General features: G+C 44.7%; 1 protein-coding gene across 1 annotated transcript in view; it reads left to right on the top strand.

The window, feature by feature from the left end:
- HECW1 (HECT, C2 and WW domain containing E3 ubiquitin protein ligase 1) overlaps window positions 1–21,249 on the top strand; it is a 298,561-nt gene that overhangs the window by 101,019 nt on the left and 176,293 nt on the right. The window contains exon 4 of the mRNA XM_019539214.1: window positions 11,411–11,505. Within this exon, the coding sequence (XP_019394759.1) occupies window positions 11,411–11,505 (95 nt within the window). The remainder of the gene's footprint in view (window positions 1–11,410; window positions 11,506–21,249) is intronic.

Here is a 21,249-nt window from a genome sequence, read left to right on the forward strand (position 1 = left end):
TCTAAGGATTTTGTGACCTGGTCATAGAAGGCCACCAGGTTGGTCTGACAGGACCTGCCTCTAATGAACCTGTGTTGGTTGCCCCTAAGCATATCCTCCCCTGCTTGCCCCTCGTGGACATGTGCCAGGATAATTCTCTCAAAAAGCTTGCCCAGGATCGAGGTAAGACTTAACTGGCCTATAGTTCCCCGGGTCCTCCCTCCTCCCTTTTTTGAAAATGAGAACCACATTGGCCCTTTTCAGTCCTCTGGCACCACACCAGAGCACCACAAATGCTCGTAAAGCCATGCCAGGGGTCCCTCAATGACCTCCAATAAATCCCACACCACTCTGGGGTGGAGATCATCATGATCATCAGGATTTAAATACATCCAGTCCCTCCAGATGTTCCCTGACTAGATCCTCATTTACCCTAGGCCTGGGTGCGCCTCCTGCAGGGGTCTGGTGGGGGGTGTGGGGGTGCTGATCTGGTCCCTGCTCAGGAAAATGGAGGCAAAGAAATTGTTAAATAGGTTTGCTTTGTCGGCTGGTGTGTCTACCAGATTTATCTTTCTGGGCTCCTATGATCCCTCCTGAGTTGGAGGAGCCATTCTGGGAGCCATTAGAACACATTGGCTGTCTACACGTGCAATTAATGCACAGTAAGGTTACTGCGCAATAATGTAAGGTGCACTAAACTGTGCCTGGGAAGATGTCTACACATGTGCCCTGTTGGGCATAGATTTCCTCCCAACGGCAGCAGCCCAGTCCGGGGCTGCTCCTACTTTGCTCAGCTCCCCTGTACCAGTCACAAGGAACTCCAGGCTTCCCTCGGTATCAGGGGGCCTGGGGCTAGTCCCGATGTGCACTCTGCCAGCTGCAGGGGTAGCTGTCTCCCAGCCCTGTGCACATGGGGGCCCCAGGCAAAATGGATCTTGTTCAGCATCTGCACAGTAGCTACTGAGAGATTAATCTGCTACTGGTATCAGCAGGTCATAGTCAACTGCTCAGTATACTGATTTACTGTGCAATAAATTCCATGCACATATATATGGTGACACTTTACTGTGCAGTAGATTAGTCTACTGTGTAGTAAACCATCTTGTATAGATGCACCCAGTGCCTCCATGCTTTCATAGTTTCATAGGTTGTAGGGTCGGAAGGCACCTGAGCAGATCATCTAGTCCGACCCCCTACCATGGCAGGAAAGAATACTGGGGTCAAATGACCCCAGCAAGATGTTCATCTAACCTCCCCTTAAACACCCACAGGGTAGGAGCCTGCACCACTTCTCTTGGAAGCTGGTTCCAGACCCTAGCCGCCCTGACTGTGAAGTAGCGCCTCCTAATATCTAACCTAAATCTACCCTCTGCCAGCTTGTGACCGTTATTCCTGGTCACTCCTGGCGGTGCTCGGGGAAACAGTGACTTCCCCAATGCCTGCTGATCCCCCCTGACTAGTTTATAACTTATGACTTTCCTCCATGCTTCTATTCCAGCAAAGAAAAATCAGCTTCCCCATTTAAGTTATGCACTCCCGTTTTGGACTGCTGATTTTTCTGCTGATTTTCCCACTTTTTCTGGGAAAAGGTGCTTGAGTTGTGCCTGTCAGTTGGGTACATGACACAAGTAATTTTCGGAATAAAGATCCATTTGTGACAGCTCTCACAATCCTCATCTCATCACCGATCTCTGCCTTGGGCTCCTCCTCTGGTTTGAATCCTGCTTTTCCCATGGCTCTCTGCCCCAAACTCCCAGCCACTCTTTTGCCCTTCTCCATCCCCAGCTCTGACTCCTCATCTAATCTGTCTAATCTGTCTTTCCCTGCAATAACCCCAGTACCTTCTTCCCATGTTACTGCAGCAGCCCCTAGTTCCATTTTCGTTCTCCAGCTGGTCTAAGTCTGCAAGTCAGCTAAAGCTCTCAGTCTCATAGGTCATTGAGTCCAGCCCACTGCCCCAGGGGCAGGAACTCAGCAGGGATCATAGGATCCCAGCAAGATAATTATCCAAATGTCTCTTAAAGGCGTTCAAGGTAGGTGCTTGAACCACCTCTGGTGGCAGGCTATTTCAAACCTTGGCGACTTGGACAATAAAGAAGTTCTTCCTTATGTCCAGCCTGAAATGGTCATGGTGGAGTTTGTGACCATTCGACCTTGTCATCACTTGCAGCTCTCTGGTGAATCAACATTTCCCCAGATCCTGGTGAGCACCCCTGATAAATTTGTAGGTGGCCACCAGATCACCCCTGAGCCTGCGCTTTTCCAGGGTGAAGAGTCCCATAGCTCTCAGCCTCTCTTCATAAGGCCTGTTTTCGTGGCCTCTGATCTCTGCACTCTCTCAAGCTTCTCCACATCCTTTTTGAATTGTAGAGCCCAAAACTGGATGCAGCACTCCATCTGTGGCCTCACCAAGGCTGAGTACGAGAGAATGAAGTCCCGAGATTTACTTGAGAAGCATCTGTGGATGCAAGCCAGCATTTTGGTCTTTACTAGCAGCAGCATTGTATTGCAGGCTTATGTTCATCTTGTGGTCAGGCTTGACCCCCAAGTCCCTTTCGCCCATAATGCTAACCAGCGTAGCACTGCCAAGCCTATAAGCACGCTGCAGGTTTTTCCTCCCAAGGTGGAGAACCTTACATTTTTCAGTGTTAAACACCATCAGGTTCTCATTTCTCATTTCTTTCTTAGTAGTTTCCAGTCTCAATGACTACCACCGCCCTCAGTGGTTACTGTCAATGACTGCTCTAACCGAAGACAATATTGTAGTATTGTCACCAGTATCACAAAATTGGTTTCATAGGACTGCTACAACTACCTGTTTTTGTATATCATAACACAGTTGTTTTCCTTCATTTTCCCCCAGATTAGATTTGATCCTTTCCTTCTCTACATACCCATATTCTTTCAATGGAGCAGCTTCCTTGACATAATTAATTTTGATTTTACACCATTAATATTTTGTGTATGAGGTTTGTCCAGAAAGAATTCTTTTATTAGTAGATTCAATTGATCATAAATTACTCAATTTGGGATCCTGCCATTTCTTCTCTGATAGGCATTGCGTGCTTACTAATCTTCAGAAAAGCTTAGTCAGCCTGCTGCTTAATTGAAAGAGAAAGTGTCATCCAAGTAACTTGTAACCAGGTTTTTTAAATAGCTCATGTTTATCAGAGTTTCCCATCAGGAGGGAATTTAAAATGCTGAATAATAAAATACAGTGATATTCCCTGTCCTGACTAAGAGTATTGCTTAGGCTTTCCCTGCAGTAGAGGTTAGGAGGTTTTGTAATCTATCAAGGGAAAGTGGCTTAATCTTGGCAGTATTGCATTTTATATCCAAGAGAATAAATCCAAGCTTTCTAGTGAAAGTTAAGCTTCTGAAGTCAAGCTGACCTTTAGAATAAGAGAAGAATAGGGGATTAAAAGAATGAGTGAAATACCGAGTGAAGGAGAAGGAGATTAGGGTAATCTTGACAAGTAGATCTAAAGGAATGAATGAAGACAAGGAGGAAAGAAGATATTTTAAAGGGAAGGGGTATTGAAGAAACTGCTGAGAACAATCCTATTCTGTCAGGGTGTTAGATATGGTGATAGGGACAGGATGACCTGAGAGATCTTTCCCATCTTTAATACTTTATTTTTTTCTGAGTCATAATTCATTAGCAAGGCCTACAAGATTATACTATGTGTAAAAGGTCAAGAGAAAAGCATGATGCTATGTAAGGGGTTAAGGGTATGTGTGTGGGGGGGAGGGAGTAAACTGCTTACAGGTGTGAAAATAACAGCGCTTTACCTTAAGCCCAAGAGGTATTGCATTAGCTTGACCCAGCTTGTCAAACTAATGGAGACAAGCTTGGAGGGAGGATGAGGAAGTACATTGCTAGGAGGGAGGGAGAGGAAGTACAGTCTCCAGCAGGAGAGGGAGTACACTGCTTACAGATGTAAAAAAACAGCAATTTACCTTAATTCCAAAAGAGGCATTATGTTAGTTTGACCCAGCTTGTCCAAAGTCTGTATAGATCGGGCACTTCACTGGGGCTTTTTGGTACTTTTGTCTAATAGTTGATTGAATCAGCTTTGTATAAAAGTGCCAGAAAGCCCCACTGAAGCACCTGATGTATACAAATGCTGGGGAGCTGGTTCAAACTAATGTGCTTCCTCTACTGGTAGAGCTTCCCACGCCCCACCCCACACATCTGGAAGCAGCATTATTATTGAAGAATAATAATGTTGCTCTGATACTTGACATGAATTTTCTAGTTACTTTTCCTGATTGCAGAGTAAGAAGTGACCCAGCATGTATCAAAGGATTCATTCTTCCCAGATTTAAACATTTTTTCTCTTAAAGGGTAATAGCCGCCATGCAGGGAGAGTTCTCTGCGGAAAAGCTAATTTTTTTCAGAAAATTCCACTCCAGTTCTGGAGGGATCTTCACAGTATCTGGAGACGAGGCAGGAAAAGCACCATGCATGCAGCTGATTTTGCTCCTCTTCTCTTCCTCAGAGCCCAGACAAACACACACAAAGCATCTCTTCTGCAAGTGATTGGTGGTCCATGTTATTCTTATCTTTGCATTGCAGCAGGCAATGGGATGATGTAAAATGACATGACATAATGCAGATACCAGGTCCAATTTAAAAGGAATACAATACTGTTCTGTCCTTGATGCTTGCAAAATGCCAAGTAGTTTAATATGAAATGCACATGAACATTTCTAAGCATCTTTAGACATTACTTCATCTCTTGGAAGACTTTACTAATACAACTGCTGTTAGTGCTAATTGAAAGGAGACTATAACCTTGGTTATCTGATCCAGTGAGCTGTTACTAAAGATTGCAGAGATAAAAATGACACTGTCAGATATTTATTTGTGCAGGAATGATCTGGACAACAAGTAGTCTTGGCCTGCACACTGAATTTAGGACAAAGCAATGCTGCCCATTACAAGTATCTCCTTTATTTCAGACGTAGTTAACCAGCATGAACAGTAATGCACACCATCCCATAACAGTGATATTATACATACTGATAGCTAACTAACATTCAAGGTAACTCACTTCATTTCAGATATGCTAAGATTGCTTTCTAATTACCTGCAAGCTGACATCAGGCTTGGCAGCATCTCTTTCAGAAGTACCTAGGAGTAACTTCTGATCACAGCTAATTACTGCTTACGGACTACGTAATTTTATGCCTTAAGATGAGAACCTCAGTTGGTATAAAATGCTATAGCTCCATAGAAGTGAAAAGTATGCCACTAATTATTGATTTAAAAATCAGCTCACAGTCAAAACAACAGCTTGGGATTGATTGACATTCATATAAGAAATAAGACAAATCTTCATCCCAATTTTGGTTGACTTCTGCCCATAAGCCAAAATAGATATCCTGGAATCCAGTGGGAATGTCTGTTTTCATGGTAATTCTGGTTTGGCAAGCATAGTTCTTTTGGTGTTTCCAAACCAATTTTATAAGCCAACAAGCTACAGAAAAGCCTTAGGTGAGTGCTGTAGGACTTTTGACTGAACCAGACTTCTCTAGTTTTAAGAATGTAATGATAGCACCCAATATTCTCCCATCTGGGAGAATTCCTAACTAGCTTGGCTTCTCTTTGCCTTGATATCTTTGGAGACATTCAGTTCAAAGTTAAATGAGGGTTTTTCAGTTGCCAAAGACACTATACTAGTGCCTAAATTTTGCTGAGGAAAGTATAGTATTTGTTAGTCATATATATTCCTTTTCCATCATACATTCAGTTCAACATCTCACCAGCTCTTTTGTTATTTTTATGTTCAAAGCATCTACAGAGAGGTACTTTTCATCCCATTTACCCATCCTTTTCTTTTAATTTTGTTTGCAAATAAGAGAGAATTCCTTTTAAACCAGACTGTCTTTTTTTATTCTTGAAATAGACAGTATAACTGATCACCAGCTAGCTAAGTGAGTAGGTAACCAGAGTCCAGATTCACAGCCCTGGGAACATGATCGTAATTATACACAGTACTAAAGAAAATGACTTACAATTAATTTATTGAAAAGCTTATTTGCTCTATCCCTCCCTATACATCCCATGTTTTTAACTAAAAATCTCCAGGGGAGAAAAGTATTATGATTTTAATAATTTATAGAACAGGTATCCTCTGTATTCATGTGCTTTTGCTTTTGTGATATGATCAACTTTTACCAGCTGCTCTGCTGTTAGTAAGTCCTGCAGAAAAAAATCACAGCATGGGTATTCAGTCTTGGTTTCTTGATCTTCAGCACAACATGCTCATCAGACTTTATTACTGTTCCCAAATACAGCAGAGATGACAACATCTATTCTAGTAATCCAGGGCTGCTGCAGGCCTGTGAATCCTCCAAATTGTCCTGTTAAAACATGATACCAGTCCTGAAAACATGCATATGATCAACTTCTAGCACTGTAGTAATCTCTTCAATTCAGCAAAGTTCCTACATGACACCAATTCTCAATTTTCTGTATGGAGCCAGGAAGCAGCATAAAGACTCTTGTAGCAAGAGTAGTGAACTAGGAGTCAAGAGTCCAAAGGTAACATTTTCTAAAATATCTTAGGGTGTACGCCTCCCTTTTAGCAAGGAGACATTCCCAGATGCTTTTGGTGAGCCATGGAGGCTTGTGTGCCCTCCTGCTCCCTTTGATCCTCGTTGGGATTACCTTCGTTTGGGCTTGGAGGATCGTCTCCTTATGGAGTGACCACTCTCCCTGGACACCTGGCTCCCCTCCCCTCTGGGACCTCAGCGCTTCCGCAGCTATCCTCCTTAGCTCATTGAAGTCCGCCCTCCTGAAATCTAGGGCTGCTGCCTTACTGCAGGCCTTTGCCGCCTTGCGCTGGATGGTGAATTCCAGCAGGCGATGATCACTATCGCCCAGGTGGTCGAGCACCTGCAGCCCCCTCACCAGGTCATCACCCGTGGCCAGCACTAGGTCCAGCAAGGTGTCCACCTCCTCGATTAGATGAAGCTCCTGCACTCTGTCTAAGAACTGACGTGAGCGGTCAGACCTGGCTGACTGCTCTTCCCAGCAGATGTCCGGGAAGTTCAGGTCCCCCATGACTACCACATCTTTAGCCTTCACTACCTCTGTGAGCTGACCTAAGAATTCCTGGTCAAGGTCTTCCGCCTGGTTGGGAGGTCTGTAGTAGACCCCCACTGTTAAATCTCTTTCCCCTCGACTGCCTTGTACTCTAACCCAAAGCACTTCAGAGTGCTCTCCCTCTGACTCCTTGCTAATTGTCGAGGATGTATTCCTCCTTAATATAGACTGCCATGCCCCCACCTCTCCTTCCTATCCTGTCCCTCCTGTACAGCCTATAGCCCTCGACATTCACCGCCCAATCATGCATTGCGTCCCACCACGTTTCTGTAATCCCCACCATGTCCGGGCTGGTGTCAGCTAGCAGGAGGGTGAGTTCCTCCTGCTTGTTTCCCATGCTACGAATGTTTGTGTAGAGGCATTTGAGGCCTCCTGTGGATGTGTGTACCGACCCCATAGTCCCAGTGTTGCCCCAGCCCCTGTCGCTTACCTGTTTATTCATTTCGCTCGTTGGTCTAGGCTAGGCTGTAGTTGTGGGTGTTGCTTGGTCAGGCAGTCTGATTTCCTCCGCCCTCAACTTCCCCTTCCCCCGATGAGCCTAGTTTATAGCCTGCCAGAGGAGGTCCACCAACCTAGAAGAGAACACATGCTTACCTTTAGGGAAAAGGTGGAGGGGTTGGGGGGGTGCTCTTTCACCCCTCCCATAAGTCAGAGGTAGTGACTTGTAGGGGATGGGGCTGCGCAGAGGAGCTGGGGCAGGGGAAAGCTCTCCCATTGTGGGGCTCCCATCCTCTTGGGGGAGGCTGGGAGGCTCCCCAATTTAGAAAGAGCCTGGAGCTCAGGCTCGGGAAATCCTCCATAGTGCAGCCCCCACCCCCCCATGTAGGCAGACCCCAGCTTGGGGGGCCAGGACCAGGGCAGGGGGCTCAGTCCCATCCCCCACCACATGGGTGCAGCAGAGGGTGGGGAGGGGTGGTGCCAGGCAGCCAGTCAGGGATGGTGCCCACTCATCTAGACTCGGAGCTGTGCAGGAGGTGACCTGGTGGCTGCCTATAAGTACGTAAGGGGTGTACATCAGGATCGGGGGGGAGCATCTGTTTACCAGAGCGCCCCAAGGGATAACAAGGACCAATGGTTATAAACTCCTCCAAGACCATTTTAGGCTGGACATAAGGACTGTTTTAGTACCCACCCCCACACACACATATGCTCTCTGCTTTCTGGCCTGGGCTTTTGCAGGCATCTGCCTGCCTTCCCCAACTGAAGAGAGAACATGAGTTCAGTCCAATCTATGCAGCTTAGAGAAACATGCAAAGACTGAATCGATTCCACCTCAGGCTTTTTGACTATCTGTACTTAGCCTTAGGCTCTTAAGCACCTAAATCACTCTGGATCATAGGATTTTTAAACTTATGATTCAGTTAGGCTTTCAGAGGAATTTATGTAGGTTTTTTGTCCAGTCTGCTCTGCAGTCTTTGGCTGAGATGGGGCAAGTTATTTAGGCCTAAATATTAAAAAATATCTCTGCTTTTTGTGTCCCAGTCTTTTCATGTCCTGCTTGTAGTACAAGGGCTGCTGTTCAGAGACTCTGACTGCCACATCTCAATATGATGATCTGTTGACACAGTATCCGTGCTTTGTCCTTGTGTTGTTTTGCCACAACTGTATTGCTTTCCGTTGCTTTACTGTACTGAATATGCTCTGTGACGTTACAGCGACAGTATTCCTCTATTCATTACACATCACTGCTGTGTCCTATTGTGCCTCACTGACGATAGCAGCCACAAGTGGCATAACAGTTAAACAAGGAAGTGCTGGTGTCTGGTGCAGAACTGGAATTCCATTTTGCCCTAAGTTTCTGTGTGCCAGAATACACACAAGCAGTTAAATGATTTTGGTGGCAGGGAGATCTTTCTAAAGAATTGCTCCCCTGGCTGCCAAACAGAAGACTGGTTTGTTCAGGTGAGAAATTATAATGCTTTGAAAGTGGACGTGGGATCTTTTAAAATCACTGCACTTTAAACAAAACTATAGAGATTCTGCTTCCAGCCTGCACAACTTTTGCCACCTTCAGTAAGAGCTTTGGATCTGTGATGATAGCATTTTTTTTTTCACATCATGTTAACTACTTTACAGAACACATGGAAATAAAAGGTCCATTTCTCAAAAAGCTTGCAGCCTAAAGGTCCAAAATACTTGCTGCCAGAAGTTGCGCTAATAGGAGTAGTTCTGTTGACTTCAAAAGGGCTGCTCATGGCTCTAAGCACTGTGCCTGATGGTCAGCTTTTTCAGAGAAGGGAATGGGTTTGACTTAGCAGGCTGATGTGGTTCCTACTGTGGTACCTATTTCTGAAGTTGTAACAAGTTCTGTATTTATATGGTCCCCATTACCATTATTTTGGAGCACCCAGTGTTGACAGTCTTCAGTAGAGTTGTAGATTGACTGTTAAGAGAAAGGATAGGAAAAACTGATTCTGTAGCATGTTCTCCTATAATAGGGGGTTGCTGGAGTTCAGAGGATCTCCATGGTATTCTTCAGTCCATTGAAAACTTTTGATATCTCCCTGTAGTGTAATAGAAAGTCATGAAAATCCACTGTCCTCTCTGTTCTGGATCAGTTCAGGAAGCTGGTCTTTTTCCTTTGAACATTACTTTTCCTCTTTGTAATAGATCAGGAGTGACAAGGATAACAGATCCCACCCACAGAGCCATGTCATCCAACCTGCTGGGTCTGGAAGTTTGGTTGTGTGGCGAATGGTGGCAACATTAATTTGTTGTGGCATTAATTGCCACAGCTTGTGCCGCTACCAAATTATTGGACCCACAAGGCACCCTGCTGGTCGGAGCCAGGTGCAGAACCACATCATTTGCCCTGTGTGGCTGCCCACAGGGGTGGAAGTTTGTCAGTGAGAGGAGCAGCAGCTGCTGCAGTTCTGACAGTCATAGCAATTAATGCTGTGGTCACCAGAAGCCAAGCTGTAGGGCTGGATGAGTTGGACACAACCATACAAAATCATAGAATGAAGCCTATAGGAACCACTAAACGAGAAGCTGATTCATTTTCTTCCATCTCATGAGTCAGTAGTTAAAATGTATTTTTTAAATTAGTATATTTGTTTGAGTCACAATAAAACAGGGTGGGGGGAGGAACCACTGCTAAACCTAACATCCTCACCTTGTTACTTCTTCTAACAAGAAACTGACCCTGAACTCCATGAGGTCAAAGGAAATAGACTGGGGTGCTCAGCCCCCGCCTGTGAGCCAGATCTGACCTGCTGCTATGTCATCTGGGCTATGGCATCCCCCGTGGGTCTGGAAATCTGGCAATGGGGGAACAGTGGTACCACTCCCCTGCTGTCAAATATCCAGACCTGAGGTGGGGGGGACAACCGGGGGCAGCACTGGGTCCCATCCCAGCTTGGGGGAACAAAAGGGGATGGTGCCAGGTCTTCGGGGTACAATCCCAGCATGTAGGGGTGAGAGAGGCAGTGCTGGGCCCCAGGGCCCAATCCTGGTGCGCAGGGCTTGATTCAGCGTACAGACTGGCTCTGCAGCACTCATCTGGCCCATGGGGCCTAAAGATTAAGCACCACTGGCATACACCAAAAAGAGCTAGGGCTTAACACTGTTTCTTTAAAATGCCTTAGCACTGGAATTACAATACCAGAAGTATGGTCCTCCCTGTACCATTGCCTGCTTCTGACAATGTCTAAATCCAGGTACTTCAGAGAAATCTCTTACCAGGTGATTATGAAATAATCTGCTCATAAGAGAAATTTCTTCCTGACCAAACTAAATAATAGCTGACTTAGTCCCCAGATCATTATGGTTTTATGTCCCTATTATTATTCTGTCTAATGCAGTGGTTTTCAACCTTTTTTTCATTTGTGGACCCCTAAAGAATTTTGAATGGAGGTCCATACTCGTTTGGAAATTTCAAATGGAATTGCAGACCCCTTTGAATTGTAAGGATGGGTATTCACATACTTTTGATTCATCATAGTCATCTTTCACAGACCCCTTAGACATAGTCTGTGGACCCTCAGGGGGTTGCGGACCACAGGTTGATAACCACGGTTCTAATGTAACAGAGGGGATTTTATCCCACTGTCTAAAGCCTGCACATAGTTTTGCAAAATTGGTAGCTGGTGCTCTGAAAAGGGAGGATTAATCTCTTGTATGTTGGAAGGACCAAATCACTACACTTCTCTCTCCACGGGAAATATGGGGGCTCAGGTGTTGCAGGAAAAGAAATGACTCTACTTCCAAAAATCAACTCGCGTATCTTCCTGAGTGGACATTATGTGCCCCAAGTGCAACAGATTATGAAATTTCTTCCTGGTAGTATTTCTAATCTAAAATAATTCTCTCTTTTAGCTGAAACAAAGATCTGCTTCAAATACTACCATGGGGTGAGTGGGGCACTACGGGCTACAACCCCCAGTGTCACAGTGAAAAACAGCTCTGCTCCCGTAAGTTACAACAGTCTTTTCTGTTTCTCTGTAACTCTTTCCAGTGATTGTTGGGCTATTTATTGTTTTCCTTGCCTGTCCTATGCATTTCTCTATGACTATTTATTATGACTTCAACTCTTAATTTCTTTGTGGTATACTTCAGGAATATCAATCCTGGATTATCCTAATAAAGACTGGAAGGTTTGCCCCTTAACACACCAGCAGTCTTCATTGAACAGATGAAGAAATATTAGAGTGAGGGAGAATGGGGATTTTTGTGATGAAAGCACAAATGTATAAGCCAGGAGACTCTGGGTTCACTTTCTTTGTAACCTTAGAAAAGTCACTCATGCTTTCTGTGCCCCAGTTTCTCTCTCTGTAAAATTATCCTCCCCCCACATGGTCTTTTAAGGCTTTTATGATGACCCATGTGGGGGACCTGTTTCAAGTTATTCAGGGCCAAAGCCCCAGGTGGGTCACCCAGCCTGAGACAGACGTCTAGTGACAACTATTTATCAGAAATCCATTATCAGCCATTTGCCAACTGCATGGTTGTTATAATCATTACAAAATTGTCCAGCTGTAGAGAAAAAATAGTGCAGTGAGAGGAGGTAACTTGGACAGGAAGTGACAGGAAAGAGAAAACACAGCACAGCAATGGATAGTCAGATTTGGATACGAAACCTGTCACCAGGGTAGGCAAGGCAGAGTGCTTAACAAATTTCAGCCGACTAGTCAGCACCACTTCTAGCTCAGTTTTGGTTGGGTCTGTCCCTCTCATGGGCCTTAAGAGGGGAAAGATGAATTAGGCAAGCCATGAATCCATTGAATGGCCACTGTGCTTATCCTGTGCAAAGAATTGGGGCAGCACCACCCTCAGCTCAGGTGTCTGACAAATTCCAGTTTCAGATTGAAGGTCTTAAGGAACAGTGATGAAGACATAGGGCCCTTAACTGTTGCCTGCCCCAAATGTCCATCAGTGCTTAACACCCATAGGAGCTGGACAGCACCATCCGCCAGCTCAGGGATTCCCAGTGGATTTAAGGGAAGGCTGCAGAGACTCCTCAGCCTCAACACACAGCCAGCCCAAATGGCCACGAGTGCTTGATACCCTATGCAGACCATCAGTACCACCTCCAGCCAAAGTGGTCTTGACTGACAGTTCCTATCAGTAGTCCCAGCTCCAAATAGGGTTTGTCAATTCTATACCTTGTGGCTGATGGTCATTAGTTACCCAGAGAGAAGAGGGTACCCACAGGTGGCACCCGTATTCAGAATGCAAGGATCTACACCATTTGCCCCAAGCACATGCTACTTCTATACTGTGTCTCTAAAGGGTTTTGAGATCATTGTATAGCAGGTACTATGAAGAAGGAAGAAAAGGAGAATTGGTCCTATTTTAAAATCACCTTTTTATAATTGAGAAGTGAGCATTTCCATGTTTGTCTTTGGGTTCTGGATCCAGCTGTATTGTGACCTCACTCACATTGGTAGCAAGAGACATGTAGGCCTTGATCCAGCAAAGCACTTAAGCATGTGTGATAGAGTGGGCCTTCACAGAGCATAACTGCTGATTGACTACACCTTGGTGGATGCAGATCTCAGGGGACATAAAGCATGCCCAGCTTTTGAAAATGTACTATATCCAGAACTGGAATATACTCAGGATCCTGTTTTAATGTAAAACCTACCTGCATTTGAGAGATTTGTTCCAGTCTCACTGAAAGGCTTTGCCTGGACTGGTAGATTAGATCTGTTCTTTCCTGGAAAGTTTAGTCCATCTAACTAGGGCAATGAACTGCGGAGTTTTGAGAGGCTACAATGATTATTTTTTATGCCTGGCATTCAGGCCTCTAGTCCAATCAGATTAAGTCAGTCTTGCTAAATCTAACACAGAGAGGCAATATATTCTATGTTAAATATAAAGATTTCATTTTAAATTAATGGATGTGTAGTTAGGAAAAAAGATCTCGACAGCTGGCTCTGATTTTTAAAAATCTTTGTTCAATAATAACTTTAGTATATATGAAATGTAAGTCTCCTCATTGTACATTCAGCAGGTCACATTTGCTGGAATGATCCAGTTGCCTTGAAATAGGAAGAACTAAATGAAGAAAAATGTCCTTTGTGCCTACCACTTCTGGCTTTCACTAGAAAACCAGAAAGTGTGAAAGGAACTCATACCTTGATCTTCATACTAAATATACTGTATAATAATAATAATTAAAAAAGCAAAAACGGCATCTTCCCATTTCAGCTAAGGAGAGAAATTACACATAAAATGGTATAAGCGATTAGGAATTGGTTCAAATATGTAACACAACAGAAGTGCAGTGCACATAAACCACTTTCAAAATGGCTGAAACCAGTTTAAGATAAACCTGGATAGATGTGGTATCATACTTCTCTAATTTACGTTAAATCAGTTCATTGAACTCCTGTCCCAGATTCAAGATATCTCACAGTCTCCCAGCATCCCAGGATGCTTTGCATCTCTTCAGCCAACCCCTCCTCTCCCTCCCCCTGCCCAGCCTTGCAGGGTAGGCAGTCTAGCCATGGCCCAAACTGTCTGCTGCAGCTAAGCAGGGAGGTATGCTCTAGCACTCCCCAGCTTCTGGCCTGGGCCACTGCAGGCATGTGGCTGCGTTTCTGAAATCAGAAGTGAATGTCTGTTCACTTGTTTATTGGTTCAGTCTATGCAGTTTAAACTAACCTGAAAAGATTGTATCAATTCAGCTTTGGGCTTTTTCATTGTCTCTGTACTTAGTCCTGAAGTCCTATTCAGGAACAGCCTTGACCAGTGCCTCGTGTATTAGAAATACACTACTGTATTCTTCAGGAATGACTCAGAATACTTCAGGAACCCTTTTAAAGCCATTCCAATTCAGTAACATTTTCTTCCTGTTCACACAGACTGCCCAGAGCTATTAATACTGAACATGAGGGTCCTTTGGTTTGGAAGAATTACTCCCAGCCAAAGAATGTGGTACCATCTTCTGCTCATCCTACATGACTTTATGCCACAGGTTTAAAGAAACAATATACTGTATACAAAGTATGTCTGTCTTTTGAAATACTTGAAGCTACCTCTTGTATTCTAGAGTGGGAATGTGAATCTTTTCCCATCCAGGTCACAAAAGCACCTACTACTGTTCTCCTCCATCATTCCATACCATATGGCAGTTAGGGAGTAGGTATGTATCTACCTCATCCCTGTCCCCTTGATCACCAGAGAATAATATCAGATGAACAGCCCCTGCTCTTTTCCCTTTTCCTAGCGTAAGAGCTGGAGGTAAGGCTGAACAGGGTAAGGAAAGTGTTACCTACCCACCCTTATTTCTCAGTATGATATTCTCATCTCACGTGTGTTGTCTGAGTTAAATTCCTGAGACCACTTTACATGAGTAACAGGCAACAGACAGGACTCTTCATTGTTGAGCAATGAATTACATTAAGCAAGTCAAATTTGCTGGAATTTTAAGGGAGGACTGAGTTAGGGAACTTCTGGAGGGGCTGGATGTGTACAAATCAGCAGGTCCAGATGTTCTCCACCCCAGGGTGTTGAGGGAATTGGCAGGGGTTATCACGGGGCCCCTGGCACAGCTTTACGAACACTCATGGTGCTCTGGCCAGGTGCCAGATGACTGGAAGAAGGCCAGTGTTGTCCCCATCTTTAAAAAAGGGAAGAGGGAGGACCCGGGCAACTATAGGCCCGTTAGTCTTACTTTAATCCTGGGGAAGCTCTTTGAGAAGATTATCAAGGAGCACATCTGTGATGGGCCAGCAGCAGGGATGATGCTCAAGGGCAACCAGCATGGTTTCATTAGGTGCAGGTCCAGCCAGGCCAACCTGATTGCCTTCTACGATCAGGTCACAAAATCATTGAACACAGGTGTTGCAGTGGATGTAGTCTTTCTGGCCTTCAGGAAGGCCTTTGACACTGTCTCCCACCCCATTCTCATTAAAAATCTAGGTGACTGTGGCATTGATGCCTACACAGTCAGATGGGTCGCAAATTGGCTGAGGGGTCGTACTCAGAGAGTGGTGGTGGATGGGTCATATTCAGCCTGGAGGGAAGTGGGCAGTGGAGTCCCCCAGGGCTTGGTCCTTGGGCCCACACTGTTCAGTTTCTTTATTAGTGACTTGGACAATGAGGTGAAAAGCAGCCTGTTTAAATTTGCAGACAACACCAAGATTTGGGGTGAGGTGGGCACACTAGAAGGGAAGGACAGATTACAGCTGGACCTGGACAGGTTACAGGGGTGGGCAAATAAAAATAGGATGGGATTCAATATTGACAAGTGCAGGGTGCTGCACTTGGGCAGTAGGAACCAGCAGCATACCTACAGGCTGGGGAAATCCGTTCTCGAAAGCACAGTGGCAGAAAGAGATCTTGGAGTCATTATTGACTCCAAGATGAACATGGGCCAACAATGCAAGGACACAGTCAGTAGGGCTAACTGTACCTTGTCCTGCATCCACAGATGCATCACAAGCAGAGCCAAGGAGGTGATCTCTATGCGACAGTGGTCAGGCCGCAGCTGGAGTACTGCATCCAGTTCTGGGCGCTGCGCTTCAGGAGGGATGTGGACAGCATTGAGAGGGTCCAAAGGAGGGCCGCTTGCATGATCCGGGGACAGCAGGGCAGACTATGAGGAGAGGCTATGGGACCTAAACATGTTCAGCCTTTGCAAGAGAAGGCTGAGGGGGGACCTGGTGGCCGTCTGTAAACTTACTAGGGGGGACCAGCAGGGATTGGGAGAGACTTTGTTCCCCCAAGCGCCTCCCGGAGTAACAAGGAATAACAGCCGTAAGTTGTTAGAGAGTAAGTTTAGACTAGACATCAGGAGGTACCTCACAGTCAGGGCGGCTAGGATCTGGAACCAACTTCCAAGGGAAGTGGTGCTGGCTCCTACCTTAGGGATCTTTAAGAGGAGGTTTGATGTTTACCTAGCTGAGGTCATTTGAGCCCAGTTTTCTCTCCTGCCCATGGCAGGAGGTCAGACTAGAAGATCTAAAAGGTCACTTCCAGCCCTACATGTATGCATCTATGATCCAGTTGCTTTGTTACACTCGGCTGACTTAAAACAGCCATAAACTTCCCTACATACAAGTTAAGGTGCTGGCCCTACTAGTTGTGTGGCCTGAACTTTGTCACCCAGGCCTAATAACTGCTTACTAAATCAGGATGTAAGGAAAGGATTCATATTCTGTTCTGCTTGTGAACCTGATCCCTGTATACCTTTCTCAGGTATTGTTCCATTTGAAGCCAATAGGAATTTTACCAGAGGAAATGCCTCAGGATTAGGCCCCAGGTGGGGTGGGAGAAATATTGCAGAAGCAAATACTGGCAATAATGATCCATCACCTCATTTTGAGTACTGAAGAGTTTGAAGTCCTGACTCCTTTGAAGAGTTCAGGGAAACTATTTACTTGAATGGAGTCACACTTTCACCCCTACTTGCTGGAACTTAGTGGGAACCTTAGGTGTCATTGGGAGCTTTGTATTTTAGATGAATGGACATTTTAACTTGGCATCTCTTGAAAAGAAGATCACACAGGAGCAGTTATCCTACTAGAGGTAGCATTTGGCTATAGGTGACCCTCTATGGACATGATATTTACTACAAGTGGCTGCAATTGCTGATTATCCCAGAATACCCAAGCAGATTCTCTAAGGTCATTCCATGTGCTTGGTACTTCTTGGAAGGAGGTCAGCAACTGGCATATTTGGGCCCTCAGAGTATAGTGTGTCTAAGCTGATAATGAGACCTCTGAGTACTGTATGCTTTACAATCAAGTCAAGTCGGTTCTGAGGCCACTATAACTGTCGGGGCACCTTAGATGCTGTGCATCATTGGTGATTCTTTGAGCAAAGTGACCTGGTGGGGCCCATCTCCTCTCCAGGCATGCTAAACTGTGCACATACAACAAAAAGTGCTATCCATTGTAGCATGAGGAGCTACATTTAAATAAGTAAAGTGGGTAAGAGAGTCTTGTGGAGAGGTGGAAAATAGATGTCATTCTTTTTCAATATAAATGCTTCCAAGAGCATATTAAATTGAAAGTAAAATGTTGCGCTAATTCCAAAGAGAACCTTGAATATCAGCATTTCTTTTGTACCCTATGTTTAACACTCAGTGGCATTTTGTACTTCTTAAACCAAGTATATTTTTCTCCTTTGGAATCTGTGATCTCACAACTCAGTTATTCTGTTTCCCCCTCCTACTAATTAGGAAACCGTGCAGTTCATTTGTCAGTGAAAAGTCTCATCCTGTTTTATATCTTATGAGTCACCAGGAGAGTCTGAATATCTAGGAACCAAGAGCTATGTACTTCACCTTGTTCACTCTACAGCAGAAGATGTACACATGGATTTAGGGCACTATGTAGACCTAAAGATTTGCTGGGGTAAAAATAGATACAAGCAGTTCCCAAAGGAACATCAACTGGCTTTGGACTTGTCTTCACTTTTTGTACCCTTAAAGCATTTTACTTGTGTGTATGTGTATTTCTGTGTATTTCCATCATGCTCGTCAGCAAAGTATATGTGAGCAAAACTGTTTCCTCAATAGTGAACAAAAACTTGGTGACCTCTGGAACATTTGATTATTTATTGTGCTTATTGCTATTTTTTTAAATGCTGTAACTGAGTGTTCATCTTTACACTGGATACCATGCTGGCAAAACAGAAAAAATTACTGTTAGTGCACTTCTGTTTTGGTCACAGATTTAAAAAATCATTAAAAAGCTAATTTGCAGCAGTGATATGGAGAGCAGCTGCATCAAGCTACTGGCAAAGCCTGGGAGTGTGGAAATGGTTTAACCTGAATATGTGACTATCCTCTTCTGCATTAAAATGAACAGGCAACCAGAACAGCATACCAAACCAAAAAAATCATTATTCCTAAAAGTTCAGAGTCTGAAAAGATAAATTGAATATATCACCATTAAAAAAAACAATAAGTAGAATGTGGATAGTACAGCCTTGGGACAAATCTCTCCACTTAAATTGGAAGTATTCATTAGAGATGCATTAGATGTAAAAAACCACTGTCAGCCTAACCTCTAGGGTTTTAATGCTATGACTTTTGTCTACATGGACTCCTGATGGCACTAATCAAACACACTTAGCATCATTGGTGCAGCCTTGTAAACTGGAGCTAATTATAGGAAAAGACCTTCTGAATATGGTTCTTGTGTGGAATTGCTGCCTCAGCTGGCTTTCCCACAGCAGGGATTACCATTTGATAAGTCACTGCCGTCTATTGGTGACTGATCATTGCTGAGAACTTCCTGCTGTAAATATTTGCATTATGTGCTGTCATGTGAGAGTGTGGGCTGTTGATGAACACTTGATAATGAAGCATCCTGCCTCCTTCTTGTGTGCTTTGAAGGCTAAGTTCTGATCAAGACTTTGAGAAAGGGAGTTTGCATGTATAAGCAGGCAAGTTTTTCATTCTTCCTTCTTTTTTTTTTTCCCTATCGGCTGTACTTAATCAGTCTAGTTTGCTTTTCATTCACCTTACATTATGTCTTATTGGATGTCTTATTGCAGGGGGTTTTTAAAACTCTCCATATTTTTAAAGCATCATGTTAGCGGAAATAAATCAATCTGCATCTTTTGAGAGCATGTGAGAGTAAATATCTTTTGAGCAAATATGAGAGTATTAATGAGGACTAATAACATCTTTTGAGCAAATATCAGAGTATTAAGGATGATGCTGCACCTTTCAAAGCAGTAGGTGTGGAAGCATCTGATATAGGGGCAAGCAAGGTAGCAGAGCTTCCTAAAAGGTACTGCACAGCTCAATAGTTGGGCTCTCTGAAAGGCTAATAGAAAATACAGTATCAGTGCACAGCAGTTCATCACACAAAAGGTGGATCAGGTTTCTCACTTAACAAATCATACCAATACTGAGCCAAATTGAGCAGGAGGTTGGACTAGGTGAACCCAGCAGGTCTCTTTTATCCCTTTTGCTCTATAAATCCATGAAATTTTGTCTCATGATACTCAGGCACAGGAGGGAGATGAGGGAGGAAGACCATCATGCCAGCAGACATTATCTACTTAAGCTCCTGAGTATGTGAGGCAATTTACTGAGAATGGGCTTTTGCAGCAGTATTAAATGCTGTAGCCAGAGTTCATATCAGTGCAGCCATCTTGGGGTACGTACAAACGTTGCATTTCAACCAGTGGAATCACAGTTCCACTGGTTGGACAACTCAGTCTACAAGACTTTACAGGGCTTCAACCAAATGAAGAATGGGTGATGTCATGGGAATCTCTGCCATGTCAGACAAAGACGAACTTACCTCTGATGGAACCATTTATACACTTTTCTATTTAATAAGTTGCAGGGGAGCCCTCCAGCATCCTAGTATGTACCGTTCCTGCCTCACTCCGCTCCAGCGAGATACTTTGTGACCAGCTTTTCTGTGTAGGTGTCAGCCCCATCAGCCTGAGTTGGTGGGAAAAGTGACCCGCTCAAACCAGGACCATTCCCACCTCCTTCACCACCACTATTCCTGGAACCACCCAAACCCTCCACTCCATGGACACTTACCAGACCACTCCTATGGTGCCTGAAGCCTCATGACCCACTGCTCCACTTTACAGACACTGCTATTCCAGAGTCCTCCATCCATCCTTTTCACCCGGATCCTAACTGAAGGGCTGGTCCTAGCTGGTGGGGGGGAACAGCTGTACCCTTGAGGTGGTGGTGGGCCCTACAACTGCAAACTCTGCATGGAGTACCCTCATGAAATGCCATGGGAAATAGATTTGCCGCTTCCACCCCCATGCAACACTTAAAGAGGCCTCAGAGCCCCATATGTGGGGCTGCAGGTGCAGGGCTATGCAGTGCAACATGAGCAGAGAGCACTTACCCCTCTCGGGCACATCAAAACCAGTATCTGCAGTCTCACATATGCTGGCGTCTAAAATGTTACACGGAGAAAAAGTACCCCCCACCCTGGGTGCGAGAGCCCTGAGCTCTGACCACAGTGATGGGGCTTCCCACAACCAGAGTCCTAGCAGCCCTGTGCGCAAGCCCCCCAGCTGTGATTAGAGTCCCAGCTTCAAAAGAAGGCAGATGCACTCTGGGTGTGCTCTCCAATATGTTTACAGCTATGGGGGATGTAGTGTGGTTAGGAGGAAGGGGCATGGTCCCTTAAAACCACCAGCCAAGCAGCCCTGACTGGCACCCTGGTTTGCTGTCACCGAATTCCAAGCACACTAGAGAGACTACAAAGCAAACTGGGATGTATGCTCGGGGGCCTTCTGGTTGCTCTGCAGAGCACACAGACAGTCCTTTGCACACTTGTACAGTTTTCTTCCATTTTTGGATTTCAAGGAGCTGAAAAGAAGTTGCTAAACTTCAATTGGTTGATTTTAACGCTTGTTCATACCCTTGTCTTGCAACATGAAGTGGTATCAGAGTACCTTCCACATCTAGCCTGCTTCTTTGTCTTTCCAGTTATTTGTGCAACTGCAGAAGGGCTGGATGTCATTTGCTCAGGAATAAGAAGGGAAAGGAAAAAGTAGAGGGGAAAATAGTTTGGACTAAAAATCCTTACCCAGCAGGTCAGGCACTCATAAGATGGTGTGATTTAGCATGGCCAGCCTGCACTTACCTGTTAAGCTTTGGTGACATCAGTGATCTGGTTTTTCAAAGGATCCTAAGAGTTTGACTCTCAAAAGGGAATCAATACATATCTTTCCTTTATGCCTTTGCTCTGAGAAGTTGTAAGATACAGCAC

The sequence above is a fragment of the Crocodylus porosus genome, unplaced genomic scaffold, assembly GCF_001723895.1.
Source record: "Crocodylus porosus isolate Cpor-Errol unplaced genomic scaffold, CroPor_comp1, whole genome shotgun sequence".
NCBI classification, from domain to species: Eukaryota; Metazoa; Chordata; order Crocodylia; family Crocodylidae; genus Crocodylus; species Crocodylus porosus.